Source organism: Microtus pennsylvanicus, chromosome 20 (genome assembly GCF_037038515.1).
Source record: "Microtus pennsylvanicus isolate mMicPen1 chromosome 20, mMicPen1.hap1, whole genome shotgun sequence".
Taxonomy (NCBI): Eukaryota; Metazoa; Chordata; class Mammalia; order Rodentia; family Cricetidae; genus Microtus; species Microtus pennsylvanicus.
The window spans coordinates 17000601-17019847 of NC_134598.1; the positions used below are offsets into that span (position 1 = coordinate 17000601).

The following is a 19247-nucleotide window of genomic DNA, read 5'->3' on the forward strand; positions in this document are numbered from 1 at the left end:
ACTGAGGCAGGAGGATCCTGAGTTCAATGGCAGCCTGAGCTATACTGCAAGGTTATAACTCAAAGAAACCGAAATCCAAATTAAGGAAAAGAAATTGTCAAACCAGAGTGAAGAAAAACATTGAAAGGACTTGATGCATTGAAAAACAGCAGATGGAGCTGGAGAGATGGCTCTGCGGTTAACAGTAATGACAGCTCTCCCCGAGGACCCAGGTTCAATTCCCAGCACCCACAAGGCCGCTCACAACTGCCTGTAGCTCCAGTTCCAGGGCTTCTGACGCCCTCACACAGGCCAGTCTACACCAATGAATAGAAACAAACACAAATCATTAAAAAGAAGAGCAGATTAAACTTTATACAGGTGTTAACGCAAGAGCGCATAAAGTGGCTTCCAAGGGTTCTGAAAAAGGCAGATTAATTTAATTACCAAACTTACACAGGAGATAAAGGCAAGGAAATCCCATTATCACAACTAAATTTCTTACAATGGATATATCACAAAAATAGGTACAACTATTATGTGTGAATGAATTTACCACAGAAATAGTCCGCAAAAAGCGATACTCTCAAGTAACTGTGGACCAAGGTTTTCAAACAACTATGTCTATCCTAAACAAAACAAATGCCATTCACATACATTTACTTACAACAAAAACAAAACAAAAAGCCAAGAAACACCTGATATAGGTATGGAAAACATTTACCTTTACAATGAGCATACGGCATTGTCATTACATAATCTTCACCTCTGTTCAAGAAAGTTAACCGTGCTTCTCCCTCTAATATCGCGGACAGTGAGTTTCCTAAAAAAAGATTGTTATATTTCACAAAGCTAATCCGACCAATTCAAAACAAAGCATATTATTTGGGACATCTACATTCCTCCAGGAGAAATATTTAAAATATCTCCATCTTAATGCATCTCCTCATAACTAAAACATTTCTTGATTCATATTCCTAATCTTAAGAGTATTTTCAAAAGTCTGCAAGTATTTATGCACAACCATGACTTGCTCCTATCGCTACATCAACTTTTCTAGATTCCGACATGAGAGATACCGTGAGATATATGCCTAATAGGCTACTTCATAAGTAATACACCACCTCTTCAGATGTCTTTACTCAAAGAAAAATAAATGAGATTTTTTTAAACTTCAAAGTACCCTTGTGAACTCTGGATTATTTCATATTATAAAGAACAAGCCCTGGTGCACACAAGTTCTGTTAGCACATAAGAAAATAGGAACCAAAGTGCAGAAGCAATGCCTGAACATAAGCCAAGCACCTGGGGCTCAGTAGAAAATGTCTATGAAACAAATGCCCACTAAAGCCAATTACACTGTAGCTGGGGTTGGCGTAGGGACTGAAGTGAGAGGGGAAGAAGTAATATCAATATAGAACACATAGAACGTTTTAAAAAAAAAAGGAGAAATTAAGTAGGGGGAGCATCTTTAAAAACAAAAGTCACGTACCATAGTCCTGACGGAAAGTGTTATACTTTAGATTTCCTGTCGCAGACTAGTTTCTGACTCTCTCCCCTCTCGTGTAATTAAAATTTAGACTTCTGTTTTTTTATCTTTTCTATTTTACCCTTACATTTGATTTCTCCCAGGTTTAAAATTCCTTAGTTGAATTTAATTCTCTGAGTTTTTAATAGTATGTAATTTGGCTGAAGGTTAGATATTATTATTGAATGACCTAGGACCAAACTGGATTCTTTCTATACTCAAAGACTAAAAGAGAAAGGTCAATTCCCTCAGGTACAGGGAGACAAAGCTAAACAAACTGATGAAGGTAAAAACTGCATAAACCCACTGTGCACGAGAGAGACACATAGGCACTCACTGTGTGTTCCCACAAGTAATGCTTTTACATGCTTGTTAGAAGTTAGATAAAACGTGCCTTACTTTGCGCAAGGTTAAACAGGAGACAGGATTAAAGACATGCTTAAATGACATGAATTCCTTGCCAAAATGACAGAATTAATTTATTTACAGATAAAAACTCACCAGAAAATACTACATTTTGGAAAAGCACAGTTTAGGACAAGGGGAAACTCACCATAAAACTTGGACTTAGCCAGGATGCTACCACTAAGGCAAAATCCATCTTTTCGGTTACTAACATAAAAGGCAGATATTGGTGGGTGATGGGACACCTATTGAACACAGGAAAGGTCACACACTTAAGAAAACAAACATACTACTATGCTAGCATCAAAAGTTCAAGCCTGAGGATGGGTAAGAAGTAACAGCTGGGAAGCGATGATGAATGTTGGTAATTACAGCCTGGATCTCCGGCTCCTAGGAAGCCTACTTCCCGGCATGCACACCAAAGGCAGGGTGTGAGTCAACAACATTTGTGTGGGAATGATAATACAGCATTTCTAATTTGAGATTATAACATAGCTTCCATGGGGGAGGCCTTTAGGACACCCTCTTCCTCCCCAAGCCCTCTCCTGCGTGCGCACGCACACACAAGTGCTTAAAGCTCCGAATAACCAAGTTTTTGTGCTGTAAAAAGTGCATGGAGGGGCCACATGCCGAGGAACTAAATTCTCCTCACTACAGCCATGGGATAATCATGGACAGCAAGTGCCCACTCCAGTCAAAAGTAAGGCTAAGTATACACTGGCTGACATCTTGATGACAGCCGCACAGACAGCCAACCCTAACGGGCTGTGACAGGACAGCTATGCTCACCAGTGTGGTCTGGGGCAGCAGCCAGTACGGCAATATTCAGTGCCTATCAAGCCTTCCCTCATGAGCAGCTGAATAGCAGTGATTTACCAGGCTAGCCTTTCTCATACCTGCTCAGCAATATAGAACGTTTTGCTGTTTGTTCTGGGATGAATCCATAAACAACGGAAAGTCTCACCAAGGATAGGATTATATGGTTTCTTCAGTCCCTAGTTAAACAAAAACAACAACAAAAAACCTACAAGTTAAAAATTACAAACACAGTTTTAAAGTTAAATTGCATTGTCTGGAAGGCCACCTTATAATTCTTCAGAGTAATGAAATTTACACGAAATAAAAATATAGCTTTACTCAAGATATGGTCTAAATACAAATTTTTCAATTTCTGCCAGCAAACAACCTAAAGATAACATATTAAAAAGCAAAACCAAAAAAGAGCTCAAGAATTAATGGGGTGAAAATTACCAAAATATACTATAAGATTAAACATGTGTGAATATCTCAAATAGTAATAAATAAAATAGAAAAACAAGAAAGCAACTCTTGAGATGCAGGACATTCCTGTAAAATATTGTCTCAAGAGAGCAATGGTTCTTTAAAAAACCCACAACTTAAACTGACTAGTTCACCATCTCTATTCATTCATCTGCTGCAGTCTGCTCTATATTTTGGTTACTGCAATTAGTGCAGTAATGAATATGGGGTGCAAATATCTTTTTTTTTTTTTTTTTGTGATTTTCAAGACAGGGTTTCTCCATAGCTTTTTGGTTCCTTCCTGGAACTAGCTCTTGTAGACCAGGCTGGCCTCGAACTCCCAGAGATCCGCCTGCCTCTACCTACCGAGAGCTGGGATTAAAGGCGTGTGCCACCACCGCCCGGCACAAATATCTTTTGAATATAAAGAGTCCATCTCTTTTTTTGTATTTAGCCAGTATTAGAAATGCCAGATAATAAAGTATTTGTATGACAACATCTCCATATTTTAGATTTTTTAAAATATGCCTAAACTTAAGTGGTTTTCCAGGATCATACATATAGTTCATAATATTCTTAGAAATAAAACTAAATTTTCAAAATTTCTGTTTTGAGGTTCTTTCCATGAAATTCTACTGTGTAATAATTCTCACTGCTTGACCAGCACAATCAAATGCATGGATTCCCGTATCTGAAGAAGGGTGTGGACACAGAGACTGTCCTATGATTAAGTCAGCGGTGGTGTTTTCATTGGTGGAAGCCGCCCTCCGTTAGCTGTTCCATTGTTGTAGGTTAAAGCATTTTATTCTAGTCTCATAGTCTTCCCGCCACGGTTCTCACTCCTGCTTTCTGACTGTTCTCCGTGGGGTAGAGGGATAAACTAGAACACAGAAAGGCTATCTTGGCTGTTGCTGTGGTCCACAGAATTATACAGTGAGAATGCAGCTGACAAAATCACCAGGCTACCCATGGGGGTCACACATTCCAACAGAGGACACCCAGTTGGCAGAGCTTTGGGGATAACTGCCCTTTGAACAGTCGCTGTCATTTCTTTAACTCTTGTGAAGCTATAGAGCTCCCCTTTCCATAGCAGGATTCGTCCCCCCAAAAGGTCTCATCAGTGTATTAACCAATTATTGGGCATAACACCCTTGTACTGGTAACTGGATGACTTCCCCCCACACTGTGGGACCCTAGTATGAAAGTATTCACTCAAAGAAACCTTTGTTCTCACAGTGAAATCCACATAAAGCTACCCCTACAATTCTCTTCTATGGCAGGACATCCAGCAAGGAGAGGAGCCTTGCAAACAAACAGACCACACTCGGAGCCTCAAAGGACAGGCACCGAGGAGGCTGGCTGGGCACGCTGATTTCTCTAACAACTGCCTTAGGAGAGCACAACCCAATGGCCCCTGCTCTACCCTAACAAGCTATTCATGTTCTGTACTTCCCTTCACGTCAGTTACAAGATCTTAGTCTAGGAAATTAACTGTGCCTTAACCCCTAGAGTTACAGGAGGAAGCTTTGGATCACTCAACCAATTCCAAAGAAAGAAATTTCTTCTCACCTGGGTGACAGTGGGTGCAAGCACCCTCCGCTTAGCCCAGGGCTGGAAGTGGCAGCCTTGGGTTTTACACAGCCACAGTTTTTCACTCCGCTAGCTGTAGCGCTCCTTCCTGATCCTGAGAGGTTCCCTTTAATCAGCTAAGATTAGGTGGAAACACTAATGTGGATCAAGCCATTTTCCTCCTGCAGCTTACACTGGTTGCCATTGCTACCACAAGGCTATGGTCCCAGCGGAGGCGGGGGGGGGGGGGGGGGGGGCGCTCAGAGACTGCACAGCACTGCCACGTTTTCTTCCTCGTTTTTTCTATTTACCAATCACAGACTTCTAGCTTAACTAACCACACAGATGTAGTTAACAAGCAAACTCCCTTTTCCCCCTCTTAAAAATCACAGTCCCCTCCTCTCTTTACCCTTTCCAGGTAGCCCGACTCTTCAGAGCCACGTCCCCTCAAGACAGAAGTAAGATAATAGTCACCCTCTTTGTCAGCCTTATCTATGAACTTGGCCCTGAAAACGCACGTCTGGTCTCCTTCCTATTGCCAGAGAATTGCTAACTGTGCCTGTGTGGGTATATAAACTGGAAACCTGTGGGATCGAGAGAAGCTGGAAGAAAAAGAGACGCGAGGAGACCTGTGTGAGCAGATTCACCCCTTTCACCCTCGGATCCCTTTAGTATATCCCCGCTAGCTGTAGCGCTCCTTCCTGATCCTGGTCCCCAATACACCCCGACAGGCTATAGTTCCCACACAGATGCTTTTTATTGTGTGACTTACGGAACACTTATCTATCATAATGACTAAGGAAATAAATGATCGCAAACATGAACCGTTTAGACGCCCTTCAGAGTGCAGTGAGACGCTGCAGCAGGTGATGGCTCTGGTCTCCAAGTCTGATGACTTGGTTTGATCCCTAAGACTCACAAGATATAAGGACAGATTGACCTCCACATGTGCACCATGGGACCCAAATACCCACACAAATATATAAACATAAATAAAAAGGAGGAGAAAAAGAAGCAAAAACATAAACATTACCTTACCTTTGGCTTTTTATAGAACCCTGACAAATACCATTTTACAACTTTCTTCAAACGGAAATATGGATTTTCTTCGAGAGCAGCCCTAAACAACAAAATGATAAATATAACCATTTTGTGCAATCACAAATTCTCTTTCATACTTACTATGATTTATAGCAGGAAACCTAATTCATGCTTAAGTAAACAATAAAAGTCATGTAAATTTACTTCTAGAATACCTTTCCTTGCTGCTGGAGGGATGGCTTCCTCTTCTAACAGGGAACCGGAGGTGCATTCCCAGCGCCCTGTCCAGTGGCTCACAGCTGACAGCAACTCCCACTCCAGCCTCCTCCTCCAGCCTCTGTGAGCCATCTGCATTCATGTGCATATACCCACACCCCCAACAAATGCACATGCAGTTTTTTAAAAAAACTATTAAAAATAAGTCTATAAAGGATCATTTTTTTTTCTTTTTTAATCTGGTTACCTTATCCCAGTTTTCTGATTCTTTCATATACTACCTGGGACACTGCTGAATATTTTTGGAAGTTCCAAAGCAAACTGTCCAAAATGCAGCTCAGGAGACCCAGGAGTAACAAGGAGCTCTGCAAAGAACTGGGAATAAAAAGCAAACACTCTCTGCTTTCCGAGTTGGCTGGAGACATAATCTCTCAACTTCCTGCTCAGGCCACCGGCTGCCATTGCCTCCCTAAGATTCTGGATTCCCACAAGAACCATAAGCCAAAAAAACAAAATTAGGGTTGTTTAACCCTAGTTCTTCCATAAAAATAAATACGGACTTTTGAGATTCATGCCTTGTGTGGTGCTGTGAAGCCCAGTCAACAGTTTGATTAAAGGGCCTCCTTGCCAGCGAAGGAGCAGCAGTGGCTGTTCACCTGGTTGCATCTAATCGGAACAGTTGATGTACACACAAGAGAGAACAGGGGGCTGATGGTGGTCTTTCGGATCAAGGACTGTGTGGGTTTGTGCCCCAGCTACAAAGCTGAGGTTTCATGTTACAAGTGTGAAAGAAGGAAGAAGAGTTGAGATCATTTCAATCAGCTGTGTTTTCCCAGCAGTCCCTCACCCTTACGTGTTAAAATTTCAGCCAACAGGGCTTGCCAATTATAGCCCTTCACTCTTCTTGTGTGTTGTTTTTCCACCTAAACCAACTACCAGTGTAACATTTAGTCTATAGAAGAAATCTGGAGGAGCCATGACTCAGCTTTGAAGGGCTATAATTGGCAAGCCCTGTTAGCTAAAATTATTAGTTAATTTTTTGTTGCTGTGACAAAAATACCAAGAAAAGTTACTAAGAGTTATAATGGAGTCCATCATGACATGGGAGGGGAGCTGGCCTGCCAGCAAGGAGCAGGAAACAGAGAAGGCAGACCAGAAGTAGGAAGAGGCGATATACTCTTCAAAGGCTTGTTTTTAAAAAGACTCTTTTAGGAGAGAACTCAGTGGTTAAACACATGGGCTGTCCTGGCAAAGGACCTCAGTAACTTCTATTTTTTTGTACCTTGGTGGCTTTCTAGAAACCATTATCATAAAACAGCAGATGGCAATTAATATTCAAGGTGTCAACCACCAGAAGAAATTCCCTGATGGAAGAATGTCATTTAAGCAAGGTTATGAGACTAGGGACCCTGAAATATCTTTTGTGTCTGCTGTTCCTTTACATGTTTGCTACTGCAACTTCTCTCTGCTATCTGGCACGGTGTGAGTGGATGTGGGGAGATTCCCCACTGGCATGTAATCTCATGAATACATCTTGATCTACTGGGCTTTTCAATCTGTGGACTGTCAAGAAGGTGACCCCTCCTTAGCTGTACTCTCTAGCCGCTAATAATAATGTTAGCTTATACAGAGTTTTGATGAATAAGACTGAATACAAGGAGATGTTACTCAAGTCAGGGTTATAAGATCCCCCTCAGAGCTGTCTTGGATCACAGCTCAGTCAACATTAAGAAAACAGCTGTATTTCCCCAGCTGCCAGATAGTTGTACACTATTAGCTGTTTTAAAACTTCAAAGTAGCTTTAGACGCCTTGCTAATGGGTTTTAAGATAAACTATTCCCAGATAAAACAGCCCAAGGACATATAACAAGCTGCTGATCTGCTGAACTAAGGTAAAAAGTGCGAAGCAAGGTAATTGCTATGCCAGTCTCTCTGCTAGGGCTGGCTGATGACCTAGCACAGTGACTAACTTTCTGCACAAATTCCTAACCTCAGGTTTACGGCTTTTGTTCAGATACACTACAAAGAAAGATTCTCTAACTGGCCAGGGATACAAAAAAAAAATAATAATCTGACTTCATAGCCCCGAGAAAGAGTTACAAGTTTCCTTCTTTATGGTCAGGGGTTACACACAGTGCAGAAAGCACATTCTGAGATGTAAAGCACTGTGTCTGGAGACGTGCCAAGTTGTGCAGACACCGAGAGATGTGCAGTGACCTACCTGAGGACACACAGTCCCTGAGTCTGAGAAAGCCTGGCTTTTACAGCCGCTAACCACAAAATGTTAGTTTAAAATGTTTACACACTTAGAAGTACAGGATATAGCACAGAATTTATTTATTTTTCTTATACTCCTCAGTAGTTTAGTTTTATAAGGCTACTTCTATAGAAAAGATAATAAGGCCTGGAGAGATGACTCAGAGGTTAAGAACACTGATTGCTCTTCCAGAGGTCCTGAGTTCAGTTCCCAGCAAACCACATGGTGGCTTACAGCTGTCTGTAATAGATCTGGTGCCCTTTTCTGGCCTGCAGCATACATGAAGGCACAACACTGTATACATAATAAATCTTTAAAAAAATAACAAGACTGATTCTCTTTTTGCAGCTGCCACCAATTAGGAAGCTGACTGAGAGAAAGCGCTCCTCCCTTGCTCTGTGACAAGTTTAGATTTACTGCATGTGAACTGTCGGGATGACTCTGTTTCTTATCATTTACTTAAAAAATGAAATGTGGGGCTGGAGAGATGGCTCAGCGGTTAAGAGCATTGCCTGCTCTTCCAAAGGTCCTGAGTTCAATTCCCAGCAACCACATGGTGGCTCACAGCCATCTATAATGAGATCTGGCACCCTCTTCTGGCATGCAAGCACACATGGAAGGAATGTTGTATACATAATAAATAAATCTTTTTTTTTAAAAAAAAGAAATGAAATGTGACCCACAAAAGGGAGCAGAATGAATGCAAAAGCTCTCCCTCAATGTGACATTTGAACTAGACTATTTTGCTACAGCCTTTACCTGCTTTTCCTTAGTTTACATGACGTTCATATTTAAGAACTGTTTCTGTTTCATTTTTCCCATTTCTTTTCCTATTGGCTGTGGGATATTTTCACTCTATTGCTAGCTGGGAGTTCTTTTTACTGGAGGGAGCGGGACAAATCAGTCCTGACTGTCCTCGAGCTCATCACAGGTCTCTTGCCCCACCCTCAAGAGCCAGGATCACAAATGTGCACCACCATGCTGGTATTACGAGCTCTTTTTATCTTAGGAGAATTACTACCTTTATCTACTACATAATTTGCTAAGTTTTCTTGTGATATACACCAATCATCTCTTGATTCAGCTTATGTTTTCAATGTTCACTAATGTAATTAAAAACTACAACTGAAAACAGGTATGGACAACAGATATTGGTGTAGATTCCTAAGTGCAAATAGCTGGGCCAACACCAGTAGCACAGAAAACAGTGCCACAAGACTCCGCAGACGTGGCAGCAGGTGAACATGAAAGGGTGAGCACAAAATTGCTATTACATAGAGGACGACCTCACGTGTTACCTACCTACCAGCCTCTCACTGGCCTCGCTGAACCCCAGGAATCCACCTTTCCCCACCTCCCTACTGAGATTATAAGTGCATGCCACCATGCCTGGCTTTCCGTTACATTCTTGAGACACTCTAGAACCATGCAGGGATCTTCTATTTCTAGAAGACTCTACTTACTCAGACAGGAAATCTGCATGATAGTAGTAATCTGAAAGTTTATCCAGGAAAGACCGGGGCTCCAGAATAAACGTAGGAAGAACCACCCTGGACAGGTCCATGCCAGGACGAACTTGTTTGAGCAGAGTCCAGATAAGGCTTTTGTTTTCTTCAGACACAGTTTCCGTTTGAGAAGCCTCACCTGCCTTTAACAATTATAACACAGCACAGTGAGATATTGTATTTATCTTAGACAGACACAGTAGATGATAAAAACATGACTCTCCAGGACTACTGCAAGCATTATGGGAATGTGCAAACAACCATTTAGCTATCAAAGTCTAGGCTATAAAAGTGAAAGGAATATCAAAATAACAATACACAAAAGAATCAAATTCTACTGTTTTTTGTTCAATTACATTTATTTTCTACTGAGAAAAGTAGCCCAGGCTACCCTGAAACTTGCAGACTTCCTGCTTCTTTCTTTCTCCCAACTGCTGAGATTACAGGCACGTGCCACCAAACCCAGCTTAGTAGTTTATTGTTTTACATGTGTTTACTTCTATGCACTGGTAACAACAAGCAAGTTTTATTATTCATACTATTTCTAATTTTTTTTAAAAATTTTTTGAGACAGGGTTTGTTTCTCTGTAGCTTTGGAGCCTGTCCTGGCACTAGCTCTTGTAGACCAGGCTGGACTCGAACTCACAGAGATCTGCCTCCCTCTGCCTCCTGAGTGCTGGGATTAAAGGCGTGCGCCACCACCGCCCAGCTCCAAATTACTTTATGCCTGGTAATAACACCAAGTAATATTCTATTCCAAACAAACTTGAAAATGTAAGCTTAAAGTTCAGCAGACCACACTGGCATTCGGGTATGTTTTGGATGCTTAAAAATGTAAATAAATTTCACAATACTTCTCTCAGAAGTATCCCTTTCAATACTACTTTTAGGTACTGTTCAAATAAAAAGATTGAAAGACTTAAAAAAAAAATTCACAATACACCTTTGAAGAAACATGCGGCATATAGATATACTTTGGGAAAACAATAAGCCAGGCAAAAAATATCTACAATTCGGTGTGGTAATTTTCTAGAGTTGGTACGCCAGAGTCTGGCACTAGCAAGTGCTCACCTCGCCGAGCTCTTCATGGCTCTGCTCCATGTAGGTGGTCTCCTTCAAAGGCTCCACGGGCTCAGGTTCAATGTAAGAGTCATCTTGCCTTTCTGATGTGTCCGTGTCACTTTCCTCGCTTTTCCCCATCACCTCATTGTCAGATTCGTCATGCTCTTGGTCGTTTTCTTTGTCGGACTTATCAGAATACATGTCTTGGTCCTTAAAGTGCTGCCTCTCAATTTCACTATCATTCAACCTAATGGAGTGATTACATGGAGAACAAAGGGTCCGCATATCAGACTAACACGCAGCACTTGTTGTAGATTTGCCGTGCTGTATACAGTTTAAAGTGTTTTACTTCGTCTTTGGGATTATCCTACCAGGCAATATTGTTACTTCATAATCAGTGAGAAAAGGCCCAAAGAAATTAAACAGAAGCCTGCAATGAAAGAGGACAAACTGAGCCTTTGTCTCTCTATTCTCAGGGCTAAAATGCTCTCACAATAGGATACAGACTACTTCTTCTCAGGCCCACCGCCCTACTGTTTTACAAATGCTGTTACTGGAAGCAGGATCACCACCACATCTGGTTGAAGAGAAACAGTAAGACCATCAGGTTCTCAGCTGGGTAAATTATGACTTTCCACTGAAAAGACCTGCAGAGTCACCCAAAACAACCTCTTCGAGTTAGATGGAAACATGCTGTGAGATATATTTAACATTTATCTAATCGGTTTAATTGTGAGGGGGGAAACTGCAGGAACAATGGGAATGACCATTTCACCTAAAGGATAAGCCTATAGCCCCAAAGTGAAGCTTTAAAAGAGGGAACGGTGGTTTGTTTTTCTTTAATTCAAAGCAATAAAAAGATACCAGCACCTGAAAATTACCTGTGTACTACATCCCAGTTTTGCCAGAGAAATATTATGTTGCTATTAGCTACAAGAAATGCTCAGGAGACAAAAACCACAACTCAGACATAGTTTCTACTAAAAAATGTGTTCACAGGAACTAGAGAGACACTCAGTGGTCAAGAGAACTGGCTCCTCTTCCAGAGGATCCAGATTCAGTTCCCAGCATTAACATCATCTGTAACGCCTGTCCCAGGAGACATGGCACCCTCTTCTGGCCTCTGAGGGTACTGCAGGAATGTGGTGCACAGACATAAATACAGGTAAAACACCCCCACACATAAGACAAAAAACCAAAAAAAAAAAAAAAAAACAAACAAACATAAAAAAGCTTTACAAATGGCAGGCACAATCCAGAGCCATTACAAAGCATGCTAAGAAAAGAACAATGGAAGAGAAGATGTTTCTCATTGTTTTGAGGCAAGAAAGGTTCATATGGGGTACAGTATTCAAACTGATCTTGAAATGGGATTATGGGAGAAGGAGACAGCAAGAAATAGAAACCATTCTTAATGGAAGGTACACTATGCACAAAGACAAGCTCGCTGTACCTGGAAAAAAGAATAGTGCACAGTGACTAAATTAAATAAATCCCTGATTCGTAAGCCATATAATAAGACAGGCAAATGCCAACACTATACACATTGCTGAGGTAGCAGAAATGACAACCGACTTAGTGGAGAGGAGAGTCTGCAAAAGCATCACCAAATCAGCAGCAACAACCACTTACTGGAAGTTGTCGCCACTGTGGAGATTGTTCGCACGCAGTAAACCGTAGAGGGTCACATGTGTGTTATCTGATGAAATGCTCAGGTCGTGCTCCTTTCCTTCCCTGATCATTGTGCGTTTAAGAAGACTAGAACATTTCAAAGCCAACTCCAGGGCATCCATCCAGCACCTTCCTAGAAGAACATGGGTTTACAAGCAAGAAAATAAATGAAGCCTGCACTGATTTAATTTAATTCTCTTAACGTAAAGCATACTGTCTCTTTGAGAAACAAGCACTTTCAGAAAAGTTAATTTAAACATAAAAGTTTGCCAGGATTTTAATGCAATCTTTTTTTTAATAAGTGCTTTTTAAGCAATAAGCATTTTAAAAATTATAATAAATAGGAGAAAGTATGTATTATACAAGTACGTCCAATCTAAAATAAAATATGACAAACCTTAGAACATTAACAAGCAATTTTATTTATTCACTCATCCATTCATTTTTCAGTTTCTCAAGATATGGGTTCTTTACGTAGCTGCCATGGCTGTCCTGGAACTTGCTATGTAGAGTAGGCTAGCCTCAAACTCAGAGATCCACCTGCCTCTGCCTCCCAAGAACTGGGACAAAAGGCATGCGCCACCAATGCCAGGCAATATGCAATTTCAAAGTATCAACCAAGGTCCATAAAATACACTCAAGAGAAGGTGATTCTGTACTAGAAGCTAACTGAAATAATGTTTTGTTGCTGATAACAGGTCTGTCCTCAGGTTCATCATCCACTCTATGCACATGTGAGTGTGCACCAGTCAAGCACAGGCTTTGTTGTGGCATTTCACACTGCTTTAACGTATGGAGAGCATATCCACTCCACCCCTCTGAATGGTTCCTGCATTCTCTTTACTTCTGATTGTTTGCTTCCCCTCTCACACTGTCTCTGGAGCTTTGTTCAGATCTCACATACAGAAGAAAACATGCAGCTCTTGTTTTAAGTCAAGAAAATACCTATCCATGCCATGACTGTCAATATTAATAGCTTTCTTATAATTTAGAATTGTATCAGTGGAATTAGGAAATATAGTAATATATTTAAGTACTGCTAAAATCCATATATACTTGTTTCAAGATCTGGCAAAAAAATTAAACCATAAAAACATTTTCATGTCTATATTTTAATATAAACAGCAACTCTCTAGTATTACAAGGGTCAGCACTAGAAGGCTTTAAAATTTCCTACATCAAGCTAATATAAACTATGAAGTGTGAGAGTAAAGATAAATTCATTATCACTTAGAAAGCTATTAAGGTATGTTGTGTGTGTGAGCGCGCGCGTGTGTGTGTGTGTGTGTGTGTGTGCGCGCGCGCAAGTGTGCATGTGTATGTGCTCTCTGTATTATTTGCCAAATAAGTTATGGATCTGGCTACAGGGCGGGGTGTGTGTGGATAGTTATTTGTATTTTGCTTTCTTATGTAAAATAAAATCAAACCAGTGTTATATGCTCCATAATCACTGTTAATGCAGTGATAGCTCACAGGTTGAATATTCTCTTAAAAGGGTAACATTCAATGAATTACTACAAAAAAAAAACAAACTACTAAGTCTCCAAAGCACTATGTCAGGGGAGAAGGAGAAAACCCGAGCTGCAGACACCGTCCAGTTACACGTGTCCTTCCTATCAGAGTTCTTTGTCCACAAAGCTAGCAATGTAGTTTGCAGTCCAAAAAGTTTATGGTTACTTGCTTCAAGTGTCCTAAAAAATCTGATTTAATCCAAGGTTAACACAAAATGATATGTAAAATAATTCCTGAAAGATGAGAGCCAATCCACTAAAAAGTACTTACCATCTGACTCTGAGGTCGCTCGAATAATCAAGTAACTGCTGGGTAAGGGTTGAGTTATGGATCCAACTGCTTCACCCTTTGGACCCTTAACAAGAAAACAGAAGGTACAGGTACAGGATAAGCACTGAGCAGGCCAACAACAGGCTATTCTTATTATTTGTATCAGATATGGGTTATATCAGGCACAATTATAGTCTAAAACCAAATCAGCTTTAATTACGTCTGTTTTAAGAATACCAGTTTTAGTATTCAAGTATTCTCTCCCAACAAATACACTTCCTGAATAAAACTGAACAAATAATAGTGTTTATCATTTAAATAATATCCGTACATAGTGCTCATATGCTAAAGAAAACCTAATATATAACATACTGACACAATTAAGAAGAATTTCCATTTTACAGATTTTACTACATAAGAATACTGTATTTCTAGAAGTTTGAAAAAGTCACCGAAAATATAATTCACTAGATAAAGGGAAAAGAATATTGACTGGGTCTATGGAAGAATCAACATTCACTTTATCGTCAATTACAATCTGTTTTAAAGACTGATCGCAAAAACCTTCAAAAAAGAAAAAAGAATTGCTTCATTAACAGTGGCTATTAAAAAAATTAAAAAACAAGCAAACACTAGGACCTAAAATCAGACTATCTAGATTTTAATCTTGTCACCTACTAGGAAAACTACTATAGGATTCAATCTTATTTGTATTAGGAGAATGCTACATCCTCCTAGGTATGAGGATGAAATAACAGATTAGGGTCTTTGCTCTGTGGTTGGTCCACACATGTTGTTCATATCACAGGAAGATCTAAAATTTACCATACTAATGCATTTTTAATTCTAACAAGAATTTTCATTCTATAGGTATCACTAGATGAGAAATACTAGAAGTCTAATTAGATAGTTAGACATTTAATTATAATTCACTAGGAAAAAAATTAGAATTCCAAAACAGAAATAATTATGTAATCTTAAATTTATTCCTCAATGAATGTAGACTACAGTAACATAAATCTTTTCCTGGAGACATCAATACTGTCTGGGTATACAGTTAGTCCTTTAGTCAAAGTGAACACAATCATCCCAGAGACTAAAGCAATGGTTGATCTCACTGTGAAAACGTAAGATTTGGTGATTTGGTTAATGTAAGCTACATTGTTACGGTTTGTAGAGCTCTTTGACCATTAATCAAAGAATACATTTCTGTTTTCATGCTTATTTCTGCTGCTCCAGCATTCAGGGACCATACTAATACCTTCAGTTATAAAAACATTAGTTTCCTATCTTTAAAGAAAGCCACATCTCATAAGACCAAATAGGGCAGCTTCTCACATATCCCCATCACTACAGGAAGGGCCACAAAAATGTGTCAGCTTCTGTTCCAGGCTACCATTCAGATGAAGAATAAAAATGCAGTCAACATTACATAAGGTTATACAGAAGTAGCAGGAACCACAATTAATAAAAAATATAAATTTAATCTTCAGTAACAAAAGAGAAAACAAGATCCAATACACTGGGAAAATGTTCTCGGAAAATTGGTTTAGGTCCTAACAATAAGCGAAAGGCTCTCTGTCACCCACGTGAGCACAGAGATAGAAGGACAAATACAGCTGTGGAGGCAGGAGCAGGTCCAGGAGTCATCTGGTTGGCTCACCTTCCTTCCCACTGTCCCCTTTACCGTTTCCCCCAACAAGTGCTCACATACCTTCACTGCCCAAATAGACTGCTCCAGAGGATGGAAAAGCTTGAAACAGAAGCCATCCTTTTTTGATGGACGTTCAATAATCTCACAAGCATTCAGAAGGACTGTTCCAACCCACTGGCCATTTTTCTGTGTTTTATAGATCAGAAGCACCCCAGGTTTCAACACACACCATAACTTGGTCCAGCTCTTGAGGGTACCACGAATCTACAGAAAAATATATTTCTTATAAGATTGATCTGCTTCTCTCTCTAGACTACAGAATAACAAACTAAATAATGGCTACTGGGCCACTTTAATCTAAAGTTGTATTACACATACATTTACACTGAACAGGTCTCTAGTGAAAAGGTTACTTCATGCATACCGTGCAGATGAATATGGAGCCGACATGGCTCCTGATTTGAAGAAGCTCAGATTTTCATAGAATGGCAGGCCAAAGTTTCAATATTATACTTGAAGTACAAGCCTAACCTCCTAGATCACTTCAGGCATCAATAAAATAAACTTCCAAAGTACTGAAATTATTCTTTTGGTAGCAGTTGTTACGAATGTAATTTGTGGGAATAAATGATTATTCTGCCTTTTCTAACTTTCCTTTTCTGAACACTTTTGGCACAACCAAGATATTTCCTAAACATTTGGTAAATAGTAGGAAGAAGAAAGATTCTCTCCCAAACCAGTCTACCTAGCTCCTGCAGCTGCCTTCCTTAGGTAAGGTATGCTATATAACTGTCTAGGAGGAGGCCTTTAAGTGTGAGCACACCACTTGTTTTTATGAAATGCTCCTTATCTTAAGCTCCATTTCTGTCAATAACGTTAGCAAGTTCATCTATCACTTTCTACATCTGTACTCTATTAAAAATTGATGATAGGCAATTCACTGGCTACCCAATGCTGAACAGGATGCCAGCACAGGATTCAGACTAAAGCAGGAGCGTTCTTCACATTTACTAGCTGCATGTACACGAATTGTGAAATGAATACGGACTCATTGAGGAGCAAAATGGGCAGAACCACTGGGATTCCAAGATACAAAAAGTTAGGGAGACTCTGGAGCCAGGAATAAAAAGAGAAAAATATTAAGAAGAGGTGTGTGCATGTACATCTCTCTACATAAATGAGATGTCAAGCTGAGAGAATCAAAGGAAAGATAGCTCCCCTGACATAACATCCTTGATCTTGGAGACGTGACAATAGAAAAGAGGGTCAACTGTCAGAAATGAAGGGAGGGCCAGCCAGAGTCAGGGATGAAGATATATGATGTGGGAATCTCCTCTGTATGCTATGAATATGTTTTATTGCCATTGGTTAATAAAGAAGGTACTTCATTGTCAAAAATCAGGTGTTCGAAGATGTGTGGATTAATATCTGGGTCTTCAATTCAGTTCCATTGGTCCTCCTGTCTGTTCTTATGCCAATACCAGGTTGTTTTCAATACTGTAGCTCTGTAGTAGAGTTTGAAGTCATGGATTGTGATGCCTCCAGAAGTTCTTTTATTGTACAGGATTGTTTTGGCTATCCTGGGTTTTTTGCTTTTCCATATGAAGTTGAGTACTGTTCTTTAGAGGTCTGCAAAGAATTTTGCTGGGATTTTGATGGGCATTGCATTGAATCTGTAGATTGCTTTTGTTAAGATTGCCATTTTTAATATGTTAAGTTCTACCTACCCAAGACACACCTTCGAACACCTGATTTTTGACAAAGAAACAAAAATATCAAATGGAAAAAAAGAAAGCATATTTAACAAATGGTGCTGTCATAACTGGATATCAACATGTAGAATGTAAATAGATCTGTATCTATCACCATGCACAAAACTCAAGTCCAAATGGATCAAAGACCTCAACATAAAGCCAGCCACACTGAACCTCATAGAAGAGAAAGTAGGAAGTACACTTGAATGCATTGGCACAGGAGACCACCTCCTAAATATAGCCCCAGTAGCACAGACACTGAGAGAAACAATTAATAAATGGGACCTCCTGAAACTGAAAAGCAAAGGACACCGTCAACAAGACAAAACAACAGCCTACAGAATGGGAAAAGATCTTCACTAAACCCACATCAGACAGAGGTCTGATCTCCAAAATAAACAAAGAACTCGAGAAAGTGGTCACCAAAAGAACACATAATCCAATAAAAACAAATGGAGTACAGACCTAAACAGAGAACTCTCAACAGAGGAATCTAAAATGGAAGAAAGACACTTAAGGAAATGTTCAACATCCTTAGCCATTAGAGAAATGCAAATCAAAACAACTCTGAGATTCCATCTTACACCTGTAAGAATGGCCAAGGTCAAAAACACTGATGACAACTTATGCTGGAGAGGTTGTGGGGAAAGGGGAACACTTCTGCATTGCTGGTGGGAATGCAAGCTGGTACAGCCCCTTTGAATGTCAGTGTGGCAATTTCTCAGAAAATTAGAAAATAACCTTCCTCAAGACCCAGTAATACCACTTTTAGGTATATATCCAAAGGATGCTCAATCATGCCACAAGGACATGTGCTCAACTATGTTCATAGCAGCTTTGTTTGTCATAGCCAGAACCTGGAAACAACCTAAATGCCCTTCAACTGAAGAATGGATAAGGAAAATGTGGTGCATTTACACAATGGAGTACTACACAGCAGAAAAAAATAACGACATCTTGAATTTTGCAGGAAAATGGATGGAGGTAGAAAACATCATTTTCAGTGAGGTAACCCAGATGGAGAAAGACAGTTATCACATGTACTCACTCATAAGTGGTTTTTAAACATAAAGCAAAGAAAACCAGCCTACAAATCTCAATCCCAGAGAACCCAAACAACAATGAGGACCCTAAGAGAGACATACATACCTAATCTACATGGGTAGTAGAAAAAGACAAGATCTGAGAAAACTGGGAACATGGGGACCTTGGGAGAAGGTTGAATGGGAGGGGAGAGGCAGGGAGGAGAGCAGAGAAAAATGGAGAGCTCAATAAAAATCAATAAAATAGTGGGCAAAAAAAGAAGCTTCTTCAACCTATAGCTGAGCAGCATATAGCCAGGCTGGAAGAGCTATACAGAGAGAGTAGGCAAAGTCAGGAAGACAACATGTAGCTACAAAGAAGACAGATGCCAGATCCTTACCAGTAAGCCACAGCCTCGTGCCGAAACACAGAGTAATAGAAATGGGTTAATTTAAGATGCAAGAGTTAGTTAATTAGAAGTCTGAGCTAATAGGCCAAACAGTGTTGTAATTAATATAGTTTCTGTTATGATTCAGGTTTG

At 40.0% G+C, this 19247-nt stretch overlaps 1 protein-coding gene across 14 annotated transcripts in view; it reads right to left on the minus strand.

Moving 5' to 3' along the window:
* Osbpl8 (oxysterol binding protein like 8) overlaps positions 1–19247 on the minus strand; it is a 135303-nt gene that overhangs the window by 20552 nt on the left and 95504 nt on the right. For all 14 annotated transcript variants that reach the window (XM_075954721.1, XM_075954719.1, XM_075954718.1 and 11 more), the window contains 9 exons: positions 15990–16193; positions 14276–14360; positions 12455–12626; positions 10832–11069; positions 9719–9903; positions 5780–5861; positions 2809–2907; positions 2061–2157; positions 704–802 (listed from right to left, as the gene is read on the minus strand). In XM_075954721.1, the coding sequence (XP_075810836.1) occupies positions 704–802; positions 2061–2157; positions 2809–2907; positions 5780–5861; positions 9719–9903; positions 10832–11069; positions 12455–12626; positions 14276–14360; positions 15990–16193 (1261 nt within the window). The remainder of the gene's footprint in view (positions 1–703; positions 803–2060; positions 2158–2808; positions 2908–5779; positions 5862–9718; positions 9904–10831; positions 11070–12454; positions 12627–14275; positions 14361–15989; positions 16194–19247) is intronic.